Below are 18,239 nucleotides of genomic sequence, written 5' to 3'. Positions count from 1 at the left end.
GGTAACCATCATCAATTTAAAATCACGTAACATCTGCAATAGACCTGTCTGCGGTACTCTGCAATGTAGTATTCGTTTATTATCTTATTGACTATCAGTAGACAAGTCATCAAATTGGATATGAGCCAATAGCTTATATACTTTATACTGAAACCATTCAGGAAGGTATTGCTGTGACAGTGTTCAAACATTTAGTCGTAGGATTTTATTTTTGGGATTTGTTTTGTTACCTAAAGAGATGTGAAGCATGAGTTGCTTCATTATCTTCACTTTACTTCCTTTAAGAGGAGGAGACTTCTCTTAAGTTATTTGCATACTGGCAGAACAGTATGTGACTGACTGTAGATCACCCTTCAGTCTGCACGTCACAATATTCCCTGGATTGTTGAAGAGATTGATGACCTCACAAATCTTACAAAAGAAAAAGAGCATTAGAATTACAGCAGTACACTCAGAATTTGTAAAATAACTGCTGATTTATCCTTTAGAAAAGAATCCCAAAGCGCAACGTTTATCCCCTTTGGTGTAGATATTTAATCAAGCATATTGCCGTACTTCCACAGTGTGTTGTATGATTTATTATTTCATTTTTTACATCAAATCAAAATTTTCAAATAAATAATTCTGTAGTTATCTGATTTAAATGCAGCAGTATTCCTATTGTTAGTAGTAGTAGAAGTAGTAGCACTAATATACATAAAAATGGAAAATTACTCCAAAAAACATACAATACATTTTCATTACAATATTTAATGGGCAAAGAACATGCCACAGTTTTACCATGCAGCATTTATATCATATAATTAATTGTGCTTTATCATACTTTTTCCTTTAAGTGCAACTGCGTTGTCGCCACTGTATCTTTGGCATCGGCTCTATTGGTGACATTTCAGCAATAATAACTGGATGTGGCTCGAGTATGCCAACAGGTTCAATATTTGGCTCATATGGTTGTTCTTGTCGTTGCTCTGAAGTGGGTGGCTCATATTTTGGTTTGGTTGGTGGTTCAGGTTCTGACTGCCACTTAGATGTTGGTGATCCTGGTTCAGTTGATGTTCGAGGAGTAGTTGGTGGTTCTGAAAATTGCTTAGGTGATGGTGGGTCCTTTGTGGATTCTGGTTCAGAAGAGGTTTGTGGCGCAGTTGCTTGTTCTGTCACCTGCTCAGATGTTGGAGATTCTGTTTCGGGTGATTGTCCGGATGTAGTTTGTGGTTCTGTTAATGGTTCAGAAACTTGCTCAGATGTTGATGATTCTGTACTAGGTTCTTCAGTTGTATTCTGTTGTTCAGATGATTCAGAGTCATGTTCTGGTGTTGGTGATTCTGGTTCAGATGTATTTGGTGGTTCTGCTAATGGTTCTGCAACTTGCTCAGGTGTTGATGATTCCATACTAGGTTCTTCAGTTGTATTCTGTTGTTCAGATGATTCAGAGTCATGTTCTGGTGTTGGTGATTCTGGTTCAGATGTATTTGGTGGTTCTGCTAATGGTTCTGCAACTTGCTCAGGTGTTGATGATTCCATACTAGGTTCTTCAGTTGTATTCTGTTGTTCAGATGATTCAGAGTCTTGTTCTGGTGTTGGTGATTCTGGCTCAGATGTATTTGGTGGTTCTGCTGATGGTTCTGCAACTTGCTCAGGTGTTGATGATTCCATACTAGGTTCTTCAGTTGTATTCTGTTGTTCAGATGATTCAGAGTCTTGTTCTGGTGTTGGTGATTCTGGTTCAGATGTATTTGGTGGTTCTGCTGATGGTTCTGAAACTTTCTCAGATGTTGATGATTCCTTATTAGGTTCTTCAGTTGTATTCTGTTGCTCAGGTGATTCAGAGTCATGTTCTAGTGTCTGTGATTCTGGTTCAGATGTATTTGGTGGTTCTGCTGATGGTTCTGCAACTTGCTCAGGTGTTGATGATTCCATACTAGGTTCTTCAGTTGTATTCTGTTGTTCAGATGATTCAGAGTCATGTTCTGGTGTTGGTGATTCTGGTTCAGATGTATTTGGTGGTTCTGCTAATGGTTCTGCAACTTGCTCAGGTGTTGATGATTCTGTACTAGGTTCTTCAATTGTAGTCTGTTGTTCAGGTGATTCAGAGTCATGTTCTGGTGTTGCTGATTCAGGTTCAGATGTAGGTGGTTCTGCTGATGGTTCTGCTACTTGCTCAGGTGTTGATGATTCCGAACTAGGTTCATCAGTTGTATTCTGTTGTTCAGATGATTCAGAGTCTTGTTCTGGTGTTGGTGATTCTGGTTCAGATGTATTTGGTGGTTCTGCTGATGTTTCTGCAACTTGCTCAGATGTTGACAATTCCGTACTCATTTCTGCAGTTGTAGTCTGTTGTTCAGGTGATTCAGAGTCATGTTCTGGTGTTGGTGATTCTGGCTCAGATGTATTTGGTGGTTCTGCTGATGGTTCTGCAACTTGCTCTGATGTTGTTGATTCCGTACTAGGTTCTTCTGTTGTATTCTGTTGTTCAGATGGTTCAGAGTCTTGTTCTGGTGTTGGTGATTCTGGTTCAGATGTATTTGGTGGTTCTGCTGATGGTTCTGCAACTTGCTCAGGTGTTGATGATTCCATACTAGGTTCTTCAGTTGTATTCTGTTGTTCAGATGATTCAGAGTCTTGTTCTGGTGTTGGTGATTCTGGCTCAGATGTATTTGGTGGTTCTGCTGATGGTTCTGCAACTTTCTCGGATGTTGATGGTTCCGTACTAGGTTCTTCAGTTGTAGTCTGTTGCTCAGGTGATTCAGAGTCTTGTTCTGGTGTTGGTGATTCTGGTTCAGATGTATAAGTTGGTTCTGCTGATGGTTCTGAAACTTGCTCAGATGTTGATAATTCCGTACTAGGTTCTTCAGTTGTGGTAAGTGATTCAGATGATTCAGAGTCTTGTTCTGGTGTCGGTGATTCTGGTTCAGAAGTATTTGGTGGTTCTGCTGACGGTTCTGCAACTTGCTCAGGTGTTGATAATTCTGTACTAGGTTCTTCAGTTGTAGTCTGTTGTTCAGGTGATTCAGAGTCTTGTTCTGGTGTTGGCGATTCTGGTTCAGATGTATTTGGTGGATCTACTGATGGTTCTGCAACTTGCTCAGGTGTTGATGATTCCATACTAGATTCCTCAGTTGTAGTCTGTTGCTCAGCTGATTCAGAGTCATGTTCTGGTGTTGGCGATTCTGGTTCAGATGTATTTGGTGGTTCTGCTGATGGTTCTGCAACTTGCTCAGATGTTGATGATTCTGTACTAGGTTCTTCAGTTGTAGTCTGTTGTTCAGGGGATTCAGAGTCATGTTCTGGTGTTGGTGATTCGGGCTCAGATGTATTTGGTGGTTCTGCTGATGGTTCTGCAACTTGCTCTGATGTTGGTGACTCCGTACTCGATTCTTCAGTTGTAGTCTGTTGTTCAGATGATTCAGAGTCTTGTTCTGGTGTTGGTGATTCTGGTTCAGATGTATTTGGTGGTTCTGCTGATGGTTCTGCAACTTGCTCAGGTGTTGATGATTCCATACTAGATTCCTCAGTTGTAGTCGGTTGTTCAGGGGATTCAGAGTCATGTTCTGGTATTGGTGATTCTGGTTCAGATGTATTTGGTGGTTCTGCTGATGGTTCTGCAACTTGCTCAGGTGTTGATGATTCCATACTAGGTTCTTCAGTTGTAGTCTGTTGCTCAGGTGATTCAGAGTCTTTTTCTGGTGTTGGTGATTCTGGTTCAGATGTATTTGGTGGTTCTGCTGATGGTTCTGAAACTTGCTCTGATGTTGGTGACTCCGTACTCGATTCTTCAGTTGTAGTCTGTTGTTCAGATGATTCAGAGTCTTGTTCTGGTGTTGGTGATTCTGGCTCAGATGTATTTGGTGGTTCTGCTGATGGTTCTGCAACTTGTTCAGGTGTTGATGATTCCATACTAGATTCCTCAGTTGTAGTCTGTTGCTCAGCTGATTCAGAGTCTTGTTCTGGTGTTGGTGATTCTGGTTCAGATGTATTTGGTGGTTCTGCTGATGGTTCTGCAACTTGCTCAGGTGTTGATGATTCCATACTAGATTCCTCAGTTGTAGTCGGTTGTTCAGGGGATTCAGAGTCATGTTCTGGTATTGGTGATTCTGGTTCAGATGTATTTGGTGGTTCTGCTAATGGTTCTGCAACTTGCTCGGATGTTGATGATTCTGTACTGGGTTCTTCAGTTGTAGTCTGTTGCTCAGGTGATTCAGAGTCTTTTTCTGGTGTTGGTGATTCTGGTTCAGATGTATTTGGTGGTTCTGCTGATGGTTCTGAAACTTGCTCTGATGTTGGTGACTCCGTACTCGATTCTTCAGTTGTAGTCTGTTGTTCAGATGATTCAGAGTCTTGTTCTGGTGTTGGTGATTCTGGCTCAGATGTATTTGGTGGTTCTGCTGATGGTTCTGCAACTTGTTCAGGTGTTGATGATTCCATACTAGATTCCTCAGTTGTAGTCTGTTGCTCAGCTGATTCAGAGTCTTGTTCTGGTGTTGGTGATTCTGGTTCAGATGTATTTGGTGGTTCTGCTGATGGTTCTGCAACTTGCTCAGATGTTGATGATTCTGTACTGGGTTCTTCAGTTGTAGTCCGTTGTTCAGATGGTTCAGAGTCATGTTCTGGTGTTGCTGATTCAGGTTCAGATGTATTTGGTGGTTCTGCTGATGGTTCTGCAACTTGCTCTGATGTTGTTGATTCCGTAGTAGGTTCTTCTGTTGTATTCTGTTGTTCAGATGATTCAGAGTCTTGTTCTGGTGTTGGTGATTCTGGTTCAGATGTATTTGGTGGTTCTGCTGATGGTTCTGCAACTTGCTCAGGTGTTGATGATTCCATACTAGGTTCTTCAGTTGTAGTCTGTTGTTCAGATGATTCAGAGTCTTGTTCTGGTGTTGGTGATTCTGGCTCAGATGTATTTGGTGGTTCTGCTGATGGTTCTGAAACTTTCTCGGATGTTGATGGTTCCGTACTAGGTTCTTCAGTTGTAGTCTGTTGCCCAGGTGATTCAGAGTCTTGTTCTGGTGTTGGTGATTCTGGTTCAGATGTATTAGGTGGTTCTGCTGATGGTTCTGCAACTTGCTCAGGTGTTGATGATTCCATACTAGATTCCTCAGTTGTAGTCTGTTGCTCAGCTGATTCAGAGTCATGTTCTGGTGTTGGCGATTCTGGTTCAGATGTATTTGGTGGTTCTGCTGATGGTTCTGCAACTTGCTCTGATGTTGGTGACTCCGTACTCGATTCTTCAGATGTATTTGGTGGTTCTGCTGATGGTTCTGCGACTTGCTCGGATGTTGACGATTCCGTACTCATTTCTACAGTTGTAGTCTGTTGTTCAGGTGATTCAGAGTCATGTTCTGGTGTCGGTGATTCTGGCTCAGATGTATTTGGTGGTTCTGCTGATGGTTCTGCAACTTGCTCTGATGTTGTTGATTCCGTAGTAGGTTCTTCTGTTGTATTCTGTTGTTCAGATGATTCAGAGTCTTGTTCTGGTGTTGGTGATTCTGGTTCAGATGTATTTGGTGGTTCTGCTGATGGTTCTGCAACTTGCTCAGGTGTTGATGATTCTGTACTAGGTTCTTCAATTGTAGTCTGTTGTTCAGGTGATTCAGAGTCATGTTCTGGTGTTGCTGATTCAGGTTCAGATGTATTTGGTGGTTCTGCTGATGGTTCTGCTACTTGCTCAGGTGTTGATGATTCCGTACTAGGTTCTTCAGTTGTATTCTGTTGTTCAGATGATTCAGAGTCTTGTTCTGGTGTTGGTGATTCTGGTTCAGATGTATTTGGTGGTTCTGCTGATGGTTCTGCAACTTTCTCGGATGTTGATGGTTCCGTACTAGGTTCTTCAGTTGTAGTCTGTTGCTCAGGTGATTCAGAGTCTTGTTCTGGTGTTGGTGATTCTGGTTCAGATGTATTAGGTGGTTCTGCTGATGGTTCTGAAACTTGCTCAGATGTTGATAATTCCGTACTAGGTTCTTCAGTTGTGGTTAGTGATTCAGATGATTCAGAGTCTTGTTCTGGTGTCGGTGATTCTGGTTCAGATGTATTTGGTGGTTCTGCTGACGGTTCTGCAACTTGCTCAGGTGTTGATAATTCTGTACTAGGTTCTTCAGTTGTAGTCTGTTGTTCAGGTGATTCAGAGTCATGTTCTGGTGTTGGTGATTCTGGTTCAGATGTATTTGGTGGTTCTGCTGATGGTTCTGCAACTTGCTCTGATGTTGGTGACTCCGTACCCGATTCTTCAGTTGTATTCTGTTGCTCAGCTGATTCCGAGTCTTGTTCTGGTGTTGATGATTCTGGTTCAGATGTATTTGGTGGTTCTGCTGATGGTTCTGCAACTTGATCAGATGTTGATGATTCCTTACTAGGTTCTTCAGTTGTAGTCGGTTGCTCGGGTGATTCAGAGTCATGTTCTGGTGTGGGTGATTCTGGTTCAGATGTATTTGGTGGATCTACTGATGGTTCTGAAACTTGCTCGGATGTTGGTGACTCCGTACTTGGTTCTTCAGTTGTATTCTGTTGTTCAGATGATTCAGAGTCTTGTTCTGGTGTTGGTGATTCTGGTTCAGATGTATTTGGTGGTTCTGCTGATGGTTCTGCAACTTGCTCAGATGTTGCTGATTCCGTACCGGGTTCTTCAGTTGTAGTTTGTTGTTCAGGTGATTCATATTCATGTTCTGGTGTTGGTGATTCTGGTTCAGATGTATTTGGTGGTTCTACTGATGTTTCTGATACTTGCTCAGGTGCAGGTGATTGTGTTGCAGATTCTGGAAAAGATGGGGTTTGTGGTTCAGGAGATTCAGAGCTGTGTTCTGATGTTGGTTCAGTTGATGGTCCAGATGTAGTTGATGGTTCAGCCACTGCTGGTTGTGGTGTGGTGGCTGGCTCACTAGCTATCTCTGCATATTCTCCACCTTTACTACAAATACATGGATTGATTTCAATGATTTTTTCAATGAGATCTGGACTTGGGTAAGTTAGACTTAAAACACCCAAGCAACGTGGATTTAAAGACATTTGATTTTCTACTATGATGTTATTAAGCTGCTGGTTGAATGTTTTTGCGACTGTCTTAGGGTTTTTAAAATATGTTGTAACATCAGTCAGAATAATTTTGCGACCACAGAGTTCTGTCTGGGCTTCCTTGAGCTTTTCTTTCATCTTGATAAATTGATTATTTTCAAGGAAAAATGAATTATAGTTCTTGGTTCCAGTAGAGAGAGTGTCACTCTGAAGAAATACAATTTTCCCCCTTGCCTGTTGCATGTTTGGAACTTCCAACTCAGTCCATATTCTATCTCTAAATTGTTCTATCAATTTCATAATCTTTTCTGTGGCTTGTTTTTGGTAAAATCCATGTAATGTGACCTTTAAAAGTACGGTCTCACTCTTATTTTGTGTTAAGAACTCTAAAATGATTTTCAGAACTTCTGAAAATTGAATATGTTGCCAAAAAACCATTGCACTATTCCAAATGCCAACTTCTTTGCCAGGAAACCAGATTCCAGCGTGCACATCAAAATATCGCAGTCCAACTTGAAGTTGTTTGTCTAAGGTCCATGATTGACATCTAACAAATATTCCTCCATACAGTGTTAAACTCTCGTGAGATCCAGGAATGGAAATAGTTGAGAGTGGAGTAGCATCAGGTATAGACTCCATCCATGTCAGTTTATAGAATCTTTGATTTAATGCTTGGTCATCACTGAAACCTGTCTCTGCACCTGAGCAGGAGATCACAACAGCTCTGGGGAGAGGAGAAGTCATAGACATTTTATTTGTTTGAATAGTCTGGGTGAAATAACTGTGTTTTCAAATACTAGAAATTCATTTAAATAAGCAAAACCAGGGCATCTATCCAAATATGTCCAAAACATATCAGCAAATCATATTAAGTGATACAAAATAGCACTTTCCTCCAAATTTTTGGTTTAATTTTACTTACAGAGAGAGCAGGCAGAGGCACTGGTGGATCTTCATAGTTGGTTTGTGGGCTAATCTTTGGTCCAGTGAAATCAGCCAGCACTTGTGCAGGTTATATTCCTGAATGTCTTTACGTCTCTGTCCCAGCTGTCCATTGGTGAAATATTTTCTCTCAACTCCTAAGGCTTAACTGTGGACACAAACGTTGAGCAGTATGTGATAATGATGATGGCAGTTGTTTCCCATTGACCCAACCCCAGCCCTATCTTCCACTCCACCAAAGATAAAGTATTTGCATGTTTCTACTCTTTTATCTTGTATTTGCTTTGATAGACAGGACAAATGAAGAAAGGGACATAAATGTGGTCACATACAGTACATTCATCCATAAACTTAATTTAAGCTTAGCAGTAGTAGTTCATGTAAAGCTGTTCACCTCTGTTTGGTTGTGCTGTGCTGTCACGTCATGCTTATCCGGGCCACTTGATCCTCTTCCTCACCACCTGTTACATCTTAGTGAGCGAGGTTATCGTCTAGAGAGGGATGATCACATGGGAAGACTTAACCTGAACAGTTCTGTCTGCAGCGGCAAAACACACACACTTAACATGAGCAATCAGTCAGTGCCTTTGAGATGACAAGACCTTTTCTCATCTGCAGGAGGCTCAGCTACCTGAAACGCCGACTTTTGCAACACTTTCTTTAAATTTTCGATTGGCGTCAATCCTATCTCCGACTTTGCAAGATGTCTATGAGAACCCTCCCTCTGCTTTTCATTAATCTTGGCGGGGAAATGATTTACATACTGGACCAACGTCTTCAAGCTACCATCTCAGCAGAGCAGAAGTCAGATACAGGTACTTGACAGTTCATGGAGTTCATGTGATAAGATGCACTGTAGCTGTCAGCCGATACAATGAACACATTCATCACTTTTTGCTGAAGTGAGTGACCCATGTATGCTTTCTTTTTGCCGGAAACGGACTCACTGCAGGGATGTGGTCAGACAGTGACAGAAGAAGAGGTACACATCCGCCTATGGCACAATGGTGGCAGCAATATTATTTAGAATAGCAAATCCAGCGTTCAGTGGTGAAATAACTAAGTTGTGGTTTTCTCCTTACAGTGTTGAATGACATTATTGGGGCAATTTTCAGCAAAGCCTTCATGGACGAACTTCTCAAACCTCAGCTGCTGTATTCTCACAACACGCTGAAAGTAGTGCTGACTCGTTTGGCTCACGCCTCCATCATGAGGCTGAACTCGGCCAGCATGGACAGGGTACGCTGTAATTAAGTGTAATCTTACCACTTTAAATGAAGGTGTTTCTTGTGGGGGAACCTGTTTTTGTTTTACGATCATCATTCATCATGTCCTCTTCCTCGCTTTGATCACACGCACAGCTTTATGAGTTGATGATCATGGCTTTCAAATATCAAATATTCCTTTGTCCGCGGCCCAAAGACCTGCTGCTCATCACCTACAACCACATCGACGCCATCAGGCATTTTGTAAAGGACATTCCAGTGATAAGCAATCAAGTGGATGAAGCTCACAGGAAGATCATAGAGGTATCAGTCTAACCTTATTGTATTTCAATACTTAATCTATATTTTACGACTCTAATTGCTGTCTTTGTATGTTCCAGCTGTCAGCATTGAGATATGCAGGTACATTGCTTCCTGTGTGACCTGTTTCTGCTCTTCCTCATGTGTAGGCTTATTCTTCCTTGTCAGAAGGGGAATTCCAACTCCTCAGACAAACACTGCTTATATTTTTTCAAGACACTCATGTCCGTGTAAGTCTTCTACCGAGTGTTGCGACAACGTGACCAGTTCTGTTCTATCTCTATTTTTCTCAATCAGCTATTTATTTCTCTTCCCTCAACTAGGTTTCACTTTTACTGAACATCAAAGTCCAGAAACCCTGCGGCCGCTTTGCCCTCTCGACCTTGGGCCCTGTGCCTCGTGGCGTAGATGTCCCAGGGCTGATAAGGTGGGCGGGTTACAGGCAGGGCAGGTCATTTTCTGTGTCATTTCATCTACACAGTGTCATTTTACTCAGTCTCTTCACACGGCAGTGCCTTTCCTTAAGTACATTTGATTTGCATACTAGCAAGCGTTTGTATTTGCTTAGATTAAGTCACTTAAGGCCTCGAAGCAGAAGCCCTGGGGTGTAGCAGGTGACACAGAGGATGTTTCTGTTAAATTCATGTATGTTAACAGTGGACCAACATACACAAGGAACCCTACACACCTGAATGGAGTACTACTACTGATAACTAGTCAATCAATGACAAACTGCATTTAGATTTCAGGCTGAGAGTTTTTACTCTTATTAATAACAAGTAATTCTTCAACTGAAAGCAGAACCTGACTGTCTTTTGGGATTTTTTCTTATTTCATGTCTCCAATTTGGGGATTTTCTGTAATGCATCAGCAGTTTGAACACAGTGACAGGGTCTATTCCTCACTACAAGTACTTTAACTTCTCATCCTTGTGTGCAGGATGTTTGACATTAAGGGAAGAGAGGTGAAGCGATGTGAGTTCCCCACAGGTGGAAGTTACACCAGTGCCATCAGAGAGGGATGTTTTGACCTGAATGGGGACCGAGTCATCAGACTGGGCTTGAACATGTGTGTATGCAAAACCATCACCACTGCTATGAATGTTTAACATGTCAGGGTGTGGATAACCTTTCTTCTGTTTCCCTATTTTTGTTTTTCATGAATTAAAAGATACAGCATGAACCATCTGGAGGAGACACACACATGTAAGGCTCCCTGTGGGAAGGTAATACTCACTCAAAGCCTTAATCTAAATATACGAGCTCAAGACCTCAATCTGCTATTGTTGTTTGCAATGCATACGCTCTAGTTCTAAGGCTTTGAGTTCATGCACAGCCATCATGTAAACACCTCCTCTATACTGCAGAGAGACGATACTCCAAACCCGCTGGCCAAAGAGGAACTGAACCTGTTGGCCCGTTTGATGGGGAGCGTGCAGGGTAATGACAACAAACTGAATGCTGAACCCGGTTTTCGGATAAACTTGTTTACGACAGACCAGCAGGAGGAAGAGGCGTGAGTGCTATTTCTTTACCAAACAGGACTCTCCAGCGAACAGAAACAATGCTGCAGATTTTGAAATGTGTGTCAGCTTTAGTTTATACATCTTGATCCTGTAGACAAGACTTGTATTTTGTTAAACAGGGGAGATTCTGGTGGACCGGGGACGTCCAGTGTGATAAATATTCAAGCAATGCAGGTAAGGTTTGGATATGAAGTACTAACCATACCACATGAAAGACCTCAGAGTTCTAAGAGTTTGGCTTTTGTTTGTTTCAGGATGTGCAGGCCAGTACTGAGCTGGCTCGGATCGCTGGAGAGTTTGCCAATCATGAAGAGCACGCTGAAAATCCCAGCAACAACAAAGGAGAAGACCTGTTGGCCATGATGGATGATCTATGATTATATGTTCTGCCTCTTTGTTCTGACTGAATTCTTACAGTCATTGAAGTGAGATGGAAAAGGTTGTATACAGTAAGAAAGACATTTTAGCCTCCATTTTACATCTTGTATCTCAGGTTCAGGTTCTCGAATTGAACTGACATCTGTCAAGTAAAACATTCATTGCAATTCTGGTAACCATTAATATTCTGAAGCGGCTCGCACTTAAAAAGGATCACATGACTTGATTACAGATTGTAAAAGCTTCCATTTTGGTTATGTGTTTTCTATGGTAATTTAAATACATTTTCCATTAAAACAATTATTGAACAATGTGTCTTCTGTTTTTAACTAAATGATTGTTATTAGTAGGAGCTTGCGCCAAAAGAGTCATGTACATGTTTAATGAGCAAAATGTCAAATCTGATTTTTCTTTTTATATGTCACCAAATATGTTGCATGTTTATAAAGACATAATCAAATCTCCCTAAATGAGAGTGTCTGCTTTCAAATACGTTCTCATACGTTTTGACAAATGAAGGATTACATACTTACTGTGAGTTGTATCATGTAGTATTTACAAATGAACAGCAGACGGCGGTGTTGTGATACGCTGCAATATAACGCCTTTCCCACCCGAGATTCAACAAGAAGGCTGGTCTCTTAAAATATTAAAAACCTTCCGAAAATTACAAAAATGTAGGAATACTCCTAGTTTACACATTTTATGGTTCCGGAATTGTGCAAAAGAAGTACTGGCTTTTTGTGTCACGTGATATTAATAAGCCAATCAGATCCTTGTTGTTGAATAGCGGGCGCGTAAAATGAAACGTCATGACGCAGCTCTTCCTGTTTGTTTACATGTGGAGCAGCTACGTCTTCATAGCTGTTAATGGTCATTTTCTTTCTACTTTACCAGGTTTTCGCCTGAAATAAACCTTCAACCGGGACTAGTAAGTGTACCGTTTAACATTAAGGTGTAACTATAGTTGTTAAGTTTATTAGAGCCCCGGGATTATGCTAACGCTAACTATAATGTTTGAGTTTTTGTTAACTCAGACAAAGACGAACACATGTATGAACGCACATAATAGCATTGAAATGGTTTTCAGTATTACAATTAACGAGTGGTTTCCTGATATATTAAAATGTGTATAATAAGTATTGAGCGGGGTAGAAGCTCTTACAAAGTGAATAGAAGAACGAAAAACATCAGACTAATAATTCACAGTGTCGGGATCCAGCCTCTGCACCTGAACGCATCATTAATGGAACTATTTAAACCTGTGTTCTTCCAAATGTTCACCATAACAAAGAGCTAACACATAACTTGACACATGACCAGAAGTGCTCTCAATAGGGTGCTTGTAGAGGTCTGCCTGGCATTTTAACTAAAACCTAATTATATGTACTAATGTTGCGTAATTATGGGCCATCCGGAGATAATTTTGAGTTTTCAACTTGTTTGTCTGTGTTACACAAGGTTTCAAGATGATTCACAACAGAGATCTCTTTTACAGGTATTACTTACTACCTCTGGAGAAGCTCTTCATCAGCATCCATGGAGTCAGAGGGGCCTGCTGAGTCCTCACCATCAGGCTCCACGTCGGTCGATGCCTCTATAAGGGAGCGCACCATCGCAGAGAACAGCCTGGTGGTTCTGCTGCAGGGCCTTCAGGGAGCCGTGACCACAGTGGACCTGAGGGACGAGAGCACGGCGCGGGGCCGCGTGGTTAACGTGGACGCCTTCATGAACATACGGCTGGAGGAGGTGCTGTTCCGTGACCGGCGGGGTCGGCTCACAAAGCTGCAGGACCTGTTTGTCACAGGCAGGAACGTCCGGTACGTTCACATCCCTGACCACTTTGACATAAAGGAGACCATACAGGGCCAGTTGGCCAAAATCCACCGGGTCCGCAACTTTGGCAGCCAAGGCGGTGGCAGGCGGGAGTACGCCAAGAAGAAGTCATAACATTTTTCTTCTTTATAAAAGGACACAAAACCCAACAGTGTCGTGCCACTTTGAGGTCAAGACCGAACCTAAAATGGATGGAGGCACGGAAGACGACCAGAACAATGATGTGATGATGTTGGACTGTGTGTTATTTGTTCTTGATGAACTCCGAGCAGTGAAGAAGCATCTACGTTTTCTTTTGGCAGCGAAGATTGAATAGTTTTGTAAAATATGGATGGAAACTGTAAATAAAGATGCTTCTAAATCATACTGTTGTTTTTGTACTTCACCTCAGGAGCCCTCCACAGTAAATTACAGTGTATTTAATGGAGCATATGACAATTAACCATGAGATGGGGTGTGGCACAAACCGCAGCACTGTCTGTTGATTACTGTCCACATGTGGGTAAACATTAGTCATGATCAATAATAAGATGCTGCAGGGGAAAACCAAACAGGACGCTGAGCTGTTACTCTCCTGTGATTGGTGGTGGGACTTCCTGTGGAGACGGATGGAAGTTTGTTTGGGCAGAATGAGCAGTGGAAGCAAAAGAGAGCGTTTCCCCTGAAAAGTGCCACCTCAGTGTTCTCTAATGCACAAATATGCCAGAAATTGAGGAATTTTGCAAAAGGGGTTTGTTATTGCCTGGTGGCGTCAGGAAGAGGACAGGCCTGACACAACAACAATAGGCCTGGAGTGTCGATGTGAGTGTGTAACGCAAGAAGAGTAGGTCCTCGCAGGTCTGAGGAATGTCCCCGGGCAGCTGGATCGTTGTTTTGTCTGTGGCCTGCTCGTGGTTTTTGGGAGATATTTTTCTCTTGCCTGTGTTTTCTTTCAAACCAACGCTGAGATCGTCTGAGTGACAGCAACCCACATAATAACTGCCTACCGCTTTGTGAAAAACACCGGCCCAAGTGCCACATCAACACTCACTCAACTCAGAATAGCACTTTACTGAAGCGCACACAGCTCAGCCGCATGAACAATCCCTTTATGATACACAGCTCGGGTCAGTGTTGCACAGATTCCCACCCAACACACCAGCACCTGCTCGCCCCTCCGATCGGTCCAGGGGCGGACATTCACTGCTGAGCTCCTTCCTCCACCACCACCAACCAAAACAAACTAAGATTACAACACAAAGAGCTCAATTAATCCACGGGCCCCCACAGCAGCGCGGCCCTGTGCCCATGGCAGCCGTCTAGCTATTTCCTGTTCCACCCTCCTGGCTTTAACAGTGAACAGACCTCAGTGTGGTGCGTCTGAGCAGAGATCAACTCCCTCTGGTCAGAAGCCTGCTGGAGCGAGGACCCTACTTGGATTTTTGGTCTCTATTTCAGGTATTGGGATGTGAGTCGGACCCGTCAGTGTCACCGATCTGTAAGGAAACACCTCCTTCTTAACGTGAGTGTGTGTGTGTGTGTCTCAGTCCCTGTCTGGTCCTCCCTCTGAGGAGGAGAGGGAGTGGACAGGAGCTGAGGACTCTGCAGACAAACAGAGTCCAGCAGCAGCAGCAGCAGCAGCATCAAGCTCCTCCAACACTCTTTACCCGCTCTCCTCCCAGCGTGATGGGTTTGTTGTCTTTACGTTTCTGGCTGACAAATTTGGAAGTACATTTTTGGATTCTTCATTGGAAACATTAAGGAAATCCAGCTCTCATCCAAGGAATAAGGTGAGTGATGTCTTGTGACTGAGTTTATCTGTATTTACCAGTTAACTTAATATAATCCAGTTAGTCTTCTTTCGGGCAATAAACAAGGCAACAAACTAGTTTATAAGCAGAGCCTGCAGCCCGTTCTTTACAAAACCGCCGACTATAAAATAATGTTTACAGGCGCAGAAGCTGCAAAGAAATCTTCCAACGTTTTCAAAGTTAAATCAGAGGCAAACGGCAGAGGAAGCAGCTCGTAATGTGAGATTTATTATATTCTTAAGAAGCAGCAGAGTAGAAATCCACTGTGATTTAAAACTGAGGGCAGGAATGGAGAGTGTAGAGGTTTGGTGTGAGGGTGTGTGAGTGTGTGTGTGTTGGGGAGGGGGGGGGGGTGCTACTGTAAAACAACAGTCTTATTTTGAATGGTTTTGGGTTTCACTTTTGTCTTAAATAGGATTATCTAAGCAGGAAGTGTGGGAGGGTTGAACTGGAGTGTTTTATGGGTCACATAAACAGCTACAGCTGCTGGTCCGTGCATGAGGGCGCTTAACTCCAGAGGTTATTGGACTTGTCTGGAAATGTGAGGTGTTAAATCTGTCTGCCGGAGACTATGGCCGTATAAAATGGCCGTTTGTCTCCTTTTGGCGTTGGTGTGGTTCTTTCAGCCGGGGGCAAACTTCACCACAACGTCCCCGTGTTAAAATATATGTATAGTCACATCCTTTAAGTGGTGACAGAGAACAAAGGAGCATGAGGTGAAGGGAGGAGAATTTTGGGTGCCGTTTGTGCAAAAGCAACCGTCTGATGGTCGTGCAAGCGGAACGACATCATCCAATCACCGAACGTCTAATTAGATGAAAACTTTGTCTGACTCTATGTGAGGTGAACCTGAAACTTAATTGCCCCACTTACGCGGTTAAGGTCTGGGGGCCGCAAATTGAGGGTGCAGATTGTGACATGTTCCGGTAAACGCAGAACAGAAGTTTCCCCCCATGAGTCGGTGGGCCTTCAATCAGCGACTAGCACTGCAACAAAAAAAAAAAAGAGTCTGGGCGATTTCACGGGGTCTGCCAAGAGTCAGCCGGATAAAGATCAGGGAGGGAGAACGATTCCAGGCCCCCAATGGCTTAGATTGGAGCAGGGCAATGATTTCTATTTTCCCTGGAGAGAAAACAGCCGAAAGGAAAACATTCTGCTCCCACGCACATTGTTGTTGTAATGACAGGGAACGGTAACGGGTGGGAAACATCAGTCATCGTGTTTACATTAAGCTTTACTGTAACTGTGGGACCATCAGAGAGGGGGGGGGGGTTAAGGTCGCCCCTCTCCTCCCCCGTTTCACCAGCATTCACCCCCAGGCCCTTGTTTTCTCACTGTCACCTCTTTTTGACTTAAGTACACGCTTGAAAGCCAACGTGTCAAAGTTCCTGCACGCTTTGCACCAGAAACGACTCCTCAGACGCTGATGTCATTAATACAAACATCACCCCCCCCCCCCTTCCGTCCCTGTCTTCACTGCAAGCCCACTGTAAAAAACTTACGAGGAACACAATGTCCTCCACCAGTGACCTCTGACCCTATTTAAAATCAGAGGAATGATGGGAGGAGTTAGGGAGTAACGGTCTTGTCAGGCTTTTGGCCTCTTCAGGATGAGCTCAGGCATCCTTGACACTGCATGTTCCTTATTAAGTCATCGTGTTTCTGTGCGACAGGGCTGCGTATGGACGGCCCAGGGATCTCTGCGTAACGCCCTGGTGATGATAGTTTTGAAGCCGGAGTGAACCGAGATGGATCCTGTGAAGAGAGACATGGAGCTGCTCAGTAACAGCATGGCAACCTACGCTCACATCAGAGGTAAATTCATGTTTTAATGGTTTGTTTGGCCGTTTCTCCACAGTCAGTTCCAGGGATTGTTGCATCACTTTGACCTTGACATATCTACTTGTTGACTATCGTGTGGCAACGCTAATTTCCATTGCTCACAAGCAGTTTGTGTGCTTTTGTCTCTGATCCACGCAGCCAATCCAGAGAGCTTTGCCCTCTACTTCATGATGGGCGTCTGCTTCGGCCTGCTCATGGCGCTGTGCCTGATGGTGGCGGGTTTCGCCTGCAGGCCTCGTCGACCTCGTCGGCCACCCAGCAGAGCCCCCGCGTCCTCAGAGAGGAGACAGCTTAAAGAGTCCAGCAAGGAAGAGGATGAGGAGGACGGGAGCGTCGGGGACGAGGACGATGGGGATGAGGACGAGGATGAGATCCCCAAAGTGACAGTGGAACCCACCAGTGAGCTCAGCAGCCAGTCCAACGGGACCCTGAGGAGCATGAACGTGTTTGCGTCGGCTGAGGAGCTAGAGAAGGCTCGGCGTCTGGAGGAGAGGGAACGCATCGTCAGGGAGATATGGAGGAACGGGCAGCCGGACATCCTGGTCACGGGGACGGGGACCATCGGCAGGGTGCATTACCACTGACACACACTCTGTCCGTGTCCAACCGAGCCACCACAGACTGTAAAGGGACAGACACGGATGCTGGATGGAAAGTTATAATCTCTCATGTTGTGGCAGATTTTATAAGCAGCATTTTTGGCTTGATGTGTATTTTACAGCATATTTGCATTGTGAATGACACTTAAACAACTGGGTGAATGAAACCATACATTCAATTTAACCACATTCCAGAGTCCATCTGTGATAATTAATGTCAAACTAATCCCAAGGAGGAGAAAATCCTGGGTGGGCTAATTTTAGGAGAGGAGACCGTTTCCCACAGAAACCCTGCAGCCTTTTTCCCTCTGCGCTGGTTTGTGTCTCTGACCTCGTCACTTCCTGCGTTTCCCTCTCCAGAATTCCCAGCACTGTGGTCTCCGTCGCTGCTCTGGTAAAGCCCTGTCTGTTTGGAGCTATGAAAGGACTCTTTACCTCTGCCGTACTGTAGATATTACCAATGCAGAGCTTCCCCAGTGGATCTGAGCTGCCTCCCAGGAGACCGCTCTTATTTTGTGATGGCTGAATTTTCCTGCTTTTGCCAGAGAACCTCCCTGCATGAAAAGGCTGTTTCTTTCCCAAATGGACTCCTTGTGTCCTGTGTCCATTAAGTGTCCTGTCGTCAGCAACACTTGGTGAATAGCGGATTGTTGCAGGAATCCAAGAAAACAACTCTGGATACAACCGAAGTGACAGTGATCTGGACCTGATGTCAGTTATGTGCTCATTCTGTGCCAAATTGAATAAATGAATGACTGACCATCCTTAAAAAATGATCAGATACCAGTAAACACTGAGG

At 43.6% G+C, this 18,239-nt stretch overlaps 4 protein-coding genes and 1 long non-coding RNA gene across 6 annotated transcripts; 3 read left to right on the top strand and 2 right to left on the bottom strand.

Moving 5' to 3' along the window:
- Positions 1–5,912: 5,912 nt before the first annotated feature.
- On the bottom strand, positions 5,913–7,717 carry LOC142989827 (1-phosphatidylinositol phosphodiesterase-like). The gene is made up of 2 exons (XM_076139523.1): positions 6,470–7,717; positions 5,913–6,057 (listed from the first exon to the last, which is right to left on the bottom strand). The coding sequence occupies exons 1-2, from the start codon at positions 7,639–7,641 to the stop codon at positions 5,967–5,969; spliced, it is 1,263 nt and encodes a 420-aa protein (XP_075995638.1). The 5' UTR covers positions 7,642–7,717; the 3' UTR covers positions 5,913–5,966.
- A 241-nt stretch (positions 7,718–7,958) lies between these two features.
- On the bottom strand, positions 7,959–12,058 carry LOC142989569 (uncharacterized). The gene is made up of 3 exons (XR_012960701.1): positions 11,907–12,058; positions 8,339–8,435; positions 7,959–8,092 (listed from the first exon to the last, which is right to left on the bottom strand). It is a non-coding gene; the product is annotated as an uncharacterized LOC142989569 (long non-coding RNA).
- Positions 8,648–11,372, top strand: oscp1a (organic solute carrier partner 1a). The gene is made up of 9 exons (XM_076139471.1): positions 8,648–8,759; positions 9,029–9,183; positions 9,306–9,473; positions 9,620–9,700; positions 9,794–9,897; positions 10,410–10,563; positions 10,795–10,985; positions 11,115–11,169; positions 11,250–11,372. Exons 1-9 carry the CDS (start codon positions 8,648–8,650, stop codon positions 11,370–11,372), a joined length of 1,143 nt encoding a protein of 380 aa, XP_075995586.1.
- A 137-nt stretch (positions 12,059–12,195) lies between the features above and the next one.
- lsm10 (LSM10, U7 small nuclear RNA associated) lies at positions 12,196–13,573 on the top strand. Its single transcript, XM_076139419.1, has 2 exons — positions 12,196–12,304; positions 12,872–13,573. Exon 2 carries the CDS (start codon positions 12,913–12,915, stop codon positions 13,321–13,323), a length of 411 nt encoding a protein of 136 aa, XP_075995534.1. The 5' UTR covers positions 12,196–12,304; positions 12,872–12,912; the 3' UTR covers positions 13,324–13,573.
- Positions 13,574–14,550: 977 nt separating this feature from the next.
- eva1bb (eva-1 homolog Bb (C. elegans)) lies at positions 14,551–18,199 on the top strand. 2 transcript variants are annotated; one of them, XM_076139168.1, is made up of 4 exons: positions 14,553–14,646; positions 14,736–14,978; positions 16,673–16,814; positions 16,980–18,199. In XM_076139168.1, exons 3-4 carry the CDS (start codon positions 16,748–16,750, stop codon positions 17,423–17,425), a joined length of 513 nt encoding a protein of 170 aa, XP_075995283.1. In that variant the 5' UTR covers positions 14,553–14,646; positions 14,736–14,978; positions 16,673–16,747; the 3' UTR covers positions 17,426–18,199. The 2 variants fall into 2 exon arrangements, with proteins under 2 accessions (XP_075995282.1, XP_075995283.1); XM_076139167.1 differs by having other exon boundaries at positions 14,551–14,978.
- The last annotated feature ends 40 nt before the right edge of the window (positions 18,200–18,239 follow it).

The sequence above is a fragment of the Genypterus blacodes genome, unplaced genomic scaffold, assembly GCF_046128005.1.
Source record: "Genypterus blacodes isolate CSIRO-AG114 ecotype Tasmania unplaced genomic scaffold, CSIRO-AGI_Gbla_v1 ptg000438l_1, whole genome shotgun sequence".
Lineage (NCBI taxonomy): Eukaryota > Metazoa > Chordata > Actinopteri > Ophidiiformes > Ophidiidae > Genypterus > Genypterus blacodes.
The sequence above is the reverse complement of the archived record's forward strand: the minus strand, read 5'-3'. Positions and strand labels throughout refer to the sequence as shown.

Coding starts and splice junctions, on each gene's coding strand:
- LOC142989827 (XM_076139523.1), bottom strand. CDS start 7,641: ATGGAGTCTATACCTGATGCTACTCCACTCTCAACTATTTCCATTCCT. Junction 6,058..6,469: donor ACTGAAGAACCAAGTACGGA/GTCACCAACATC, acceptor TCAACACCTGAG/CAAGTTGCAGAACCGTCAGC.
- lsm10 (XM_076139419.1), top strand. CDS start 12,913: ATGGAGTCAGAGGGGCCTGCTGAGTCCTCACCATCAGGCTCCACGTCG.
- oscp1a (XM_076139471.1), top strand. CDS start 8,648: ATGTCTATGAGAACCCTCCCTCTGCTTTTCATTAATCTTGGCGGGGAA. Junction 10,564..10,794: donor TATGCAAAACCATCACCACT/GCTATGAATGTT, acceptor TAAGGCTTTGAG/TTCATGCACAGCCATCATGT. Junction 11,170..11,249: donor TAAATATTCAAGCAATGCAG/GTAAGGTTTGGA, acceptor TGTTTGTTTCAG/GATGTGCAGGCCAGTACTGA.
- eva1bb (XM_076139167.1), top strand. CDS start 16,748: ATGGATCCTGTGAAGAGAGACATGGAGCTGCTCAGTAACAGCATGGCA. Junction 16,815..16,979: donor AACCTACGCTCACATCAGAG/GTAAATTCATGT, acceptor TGATCCACGCAG/CCAATCCAGAGAGCTTTGCC.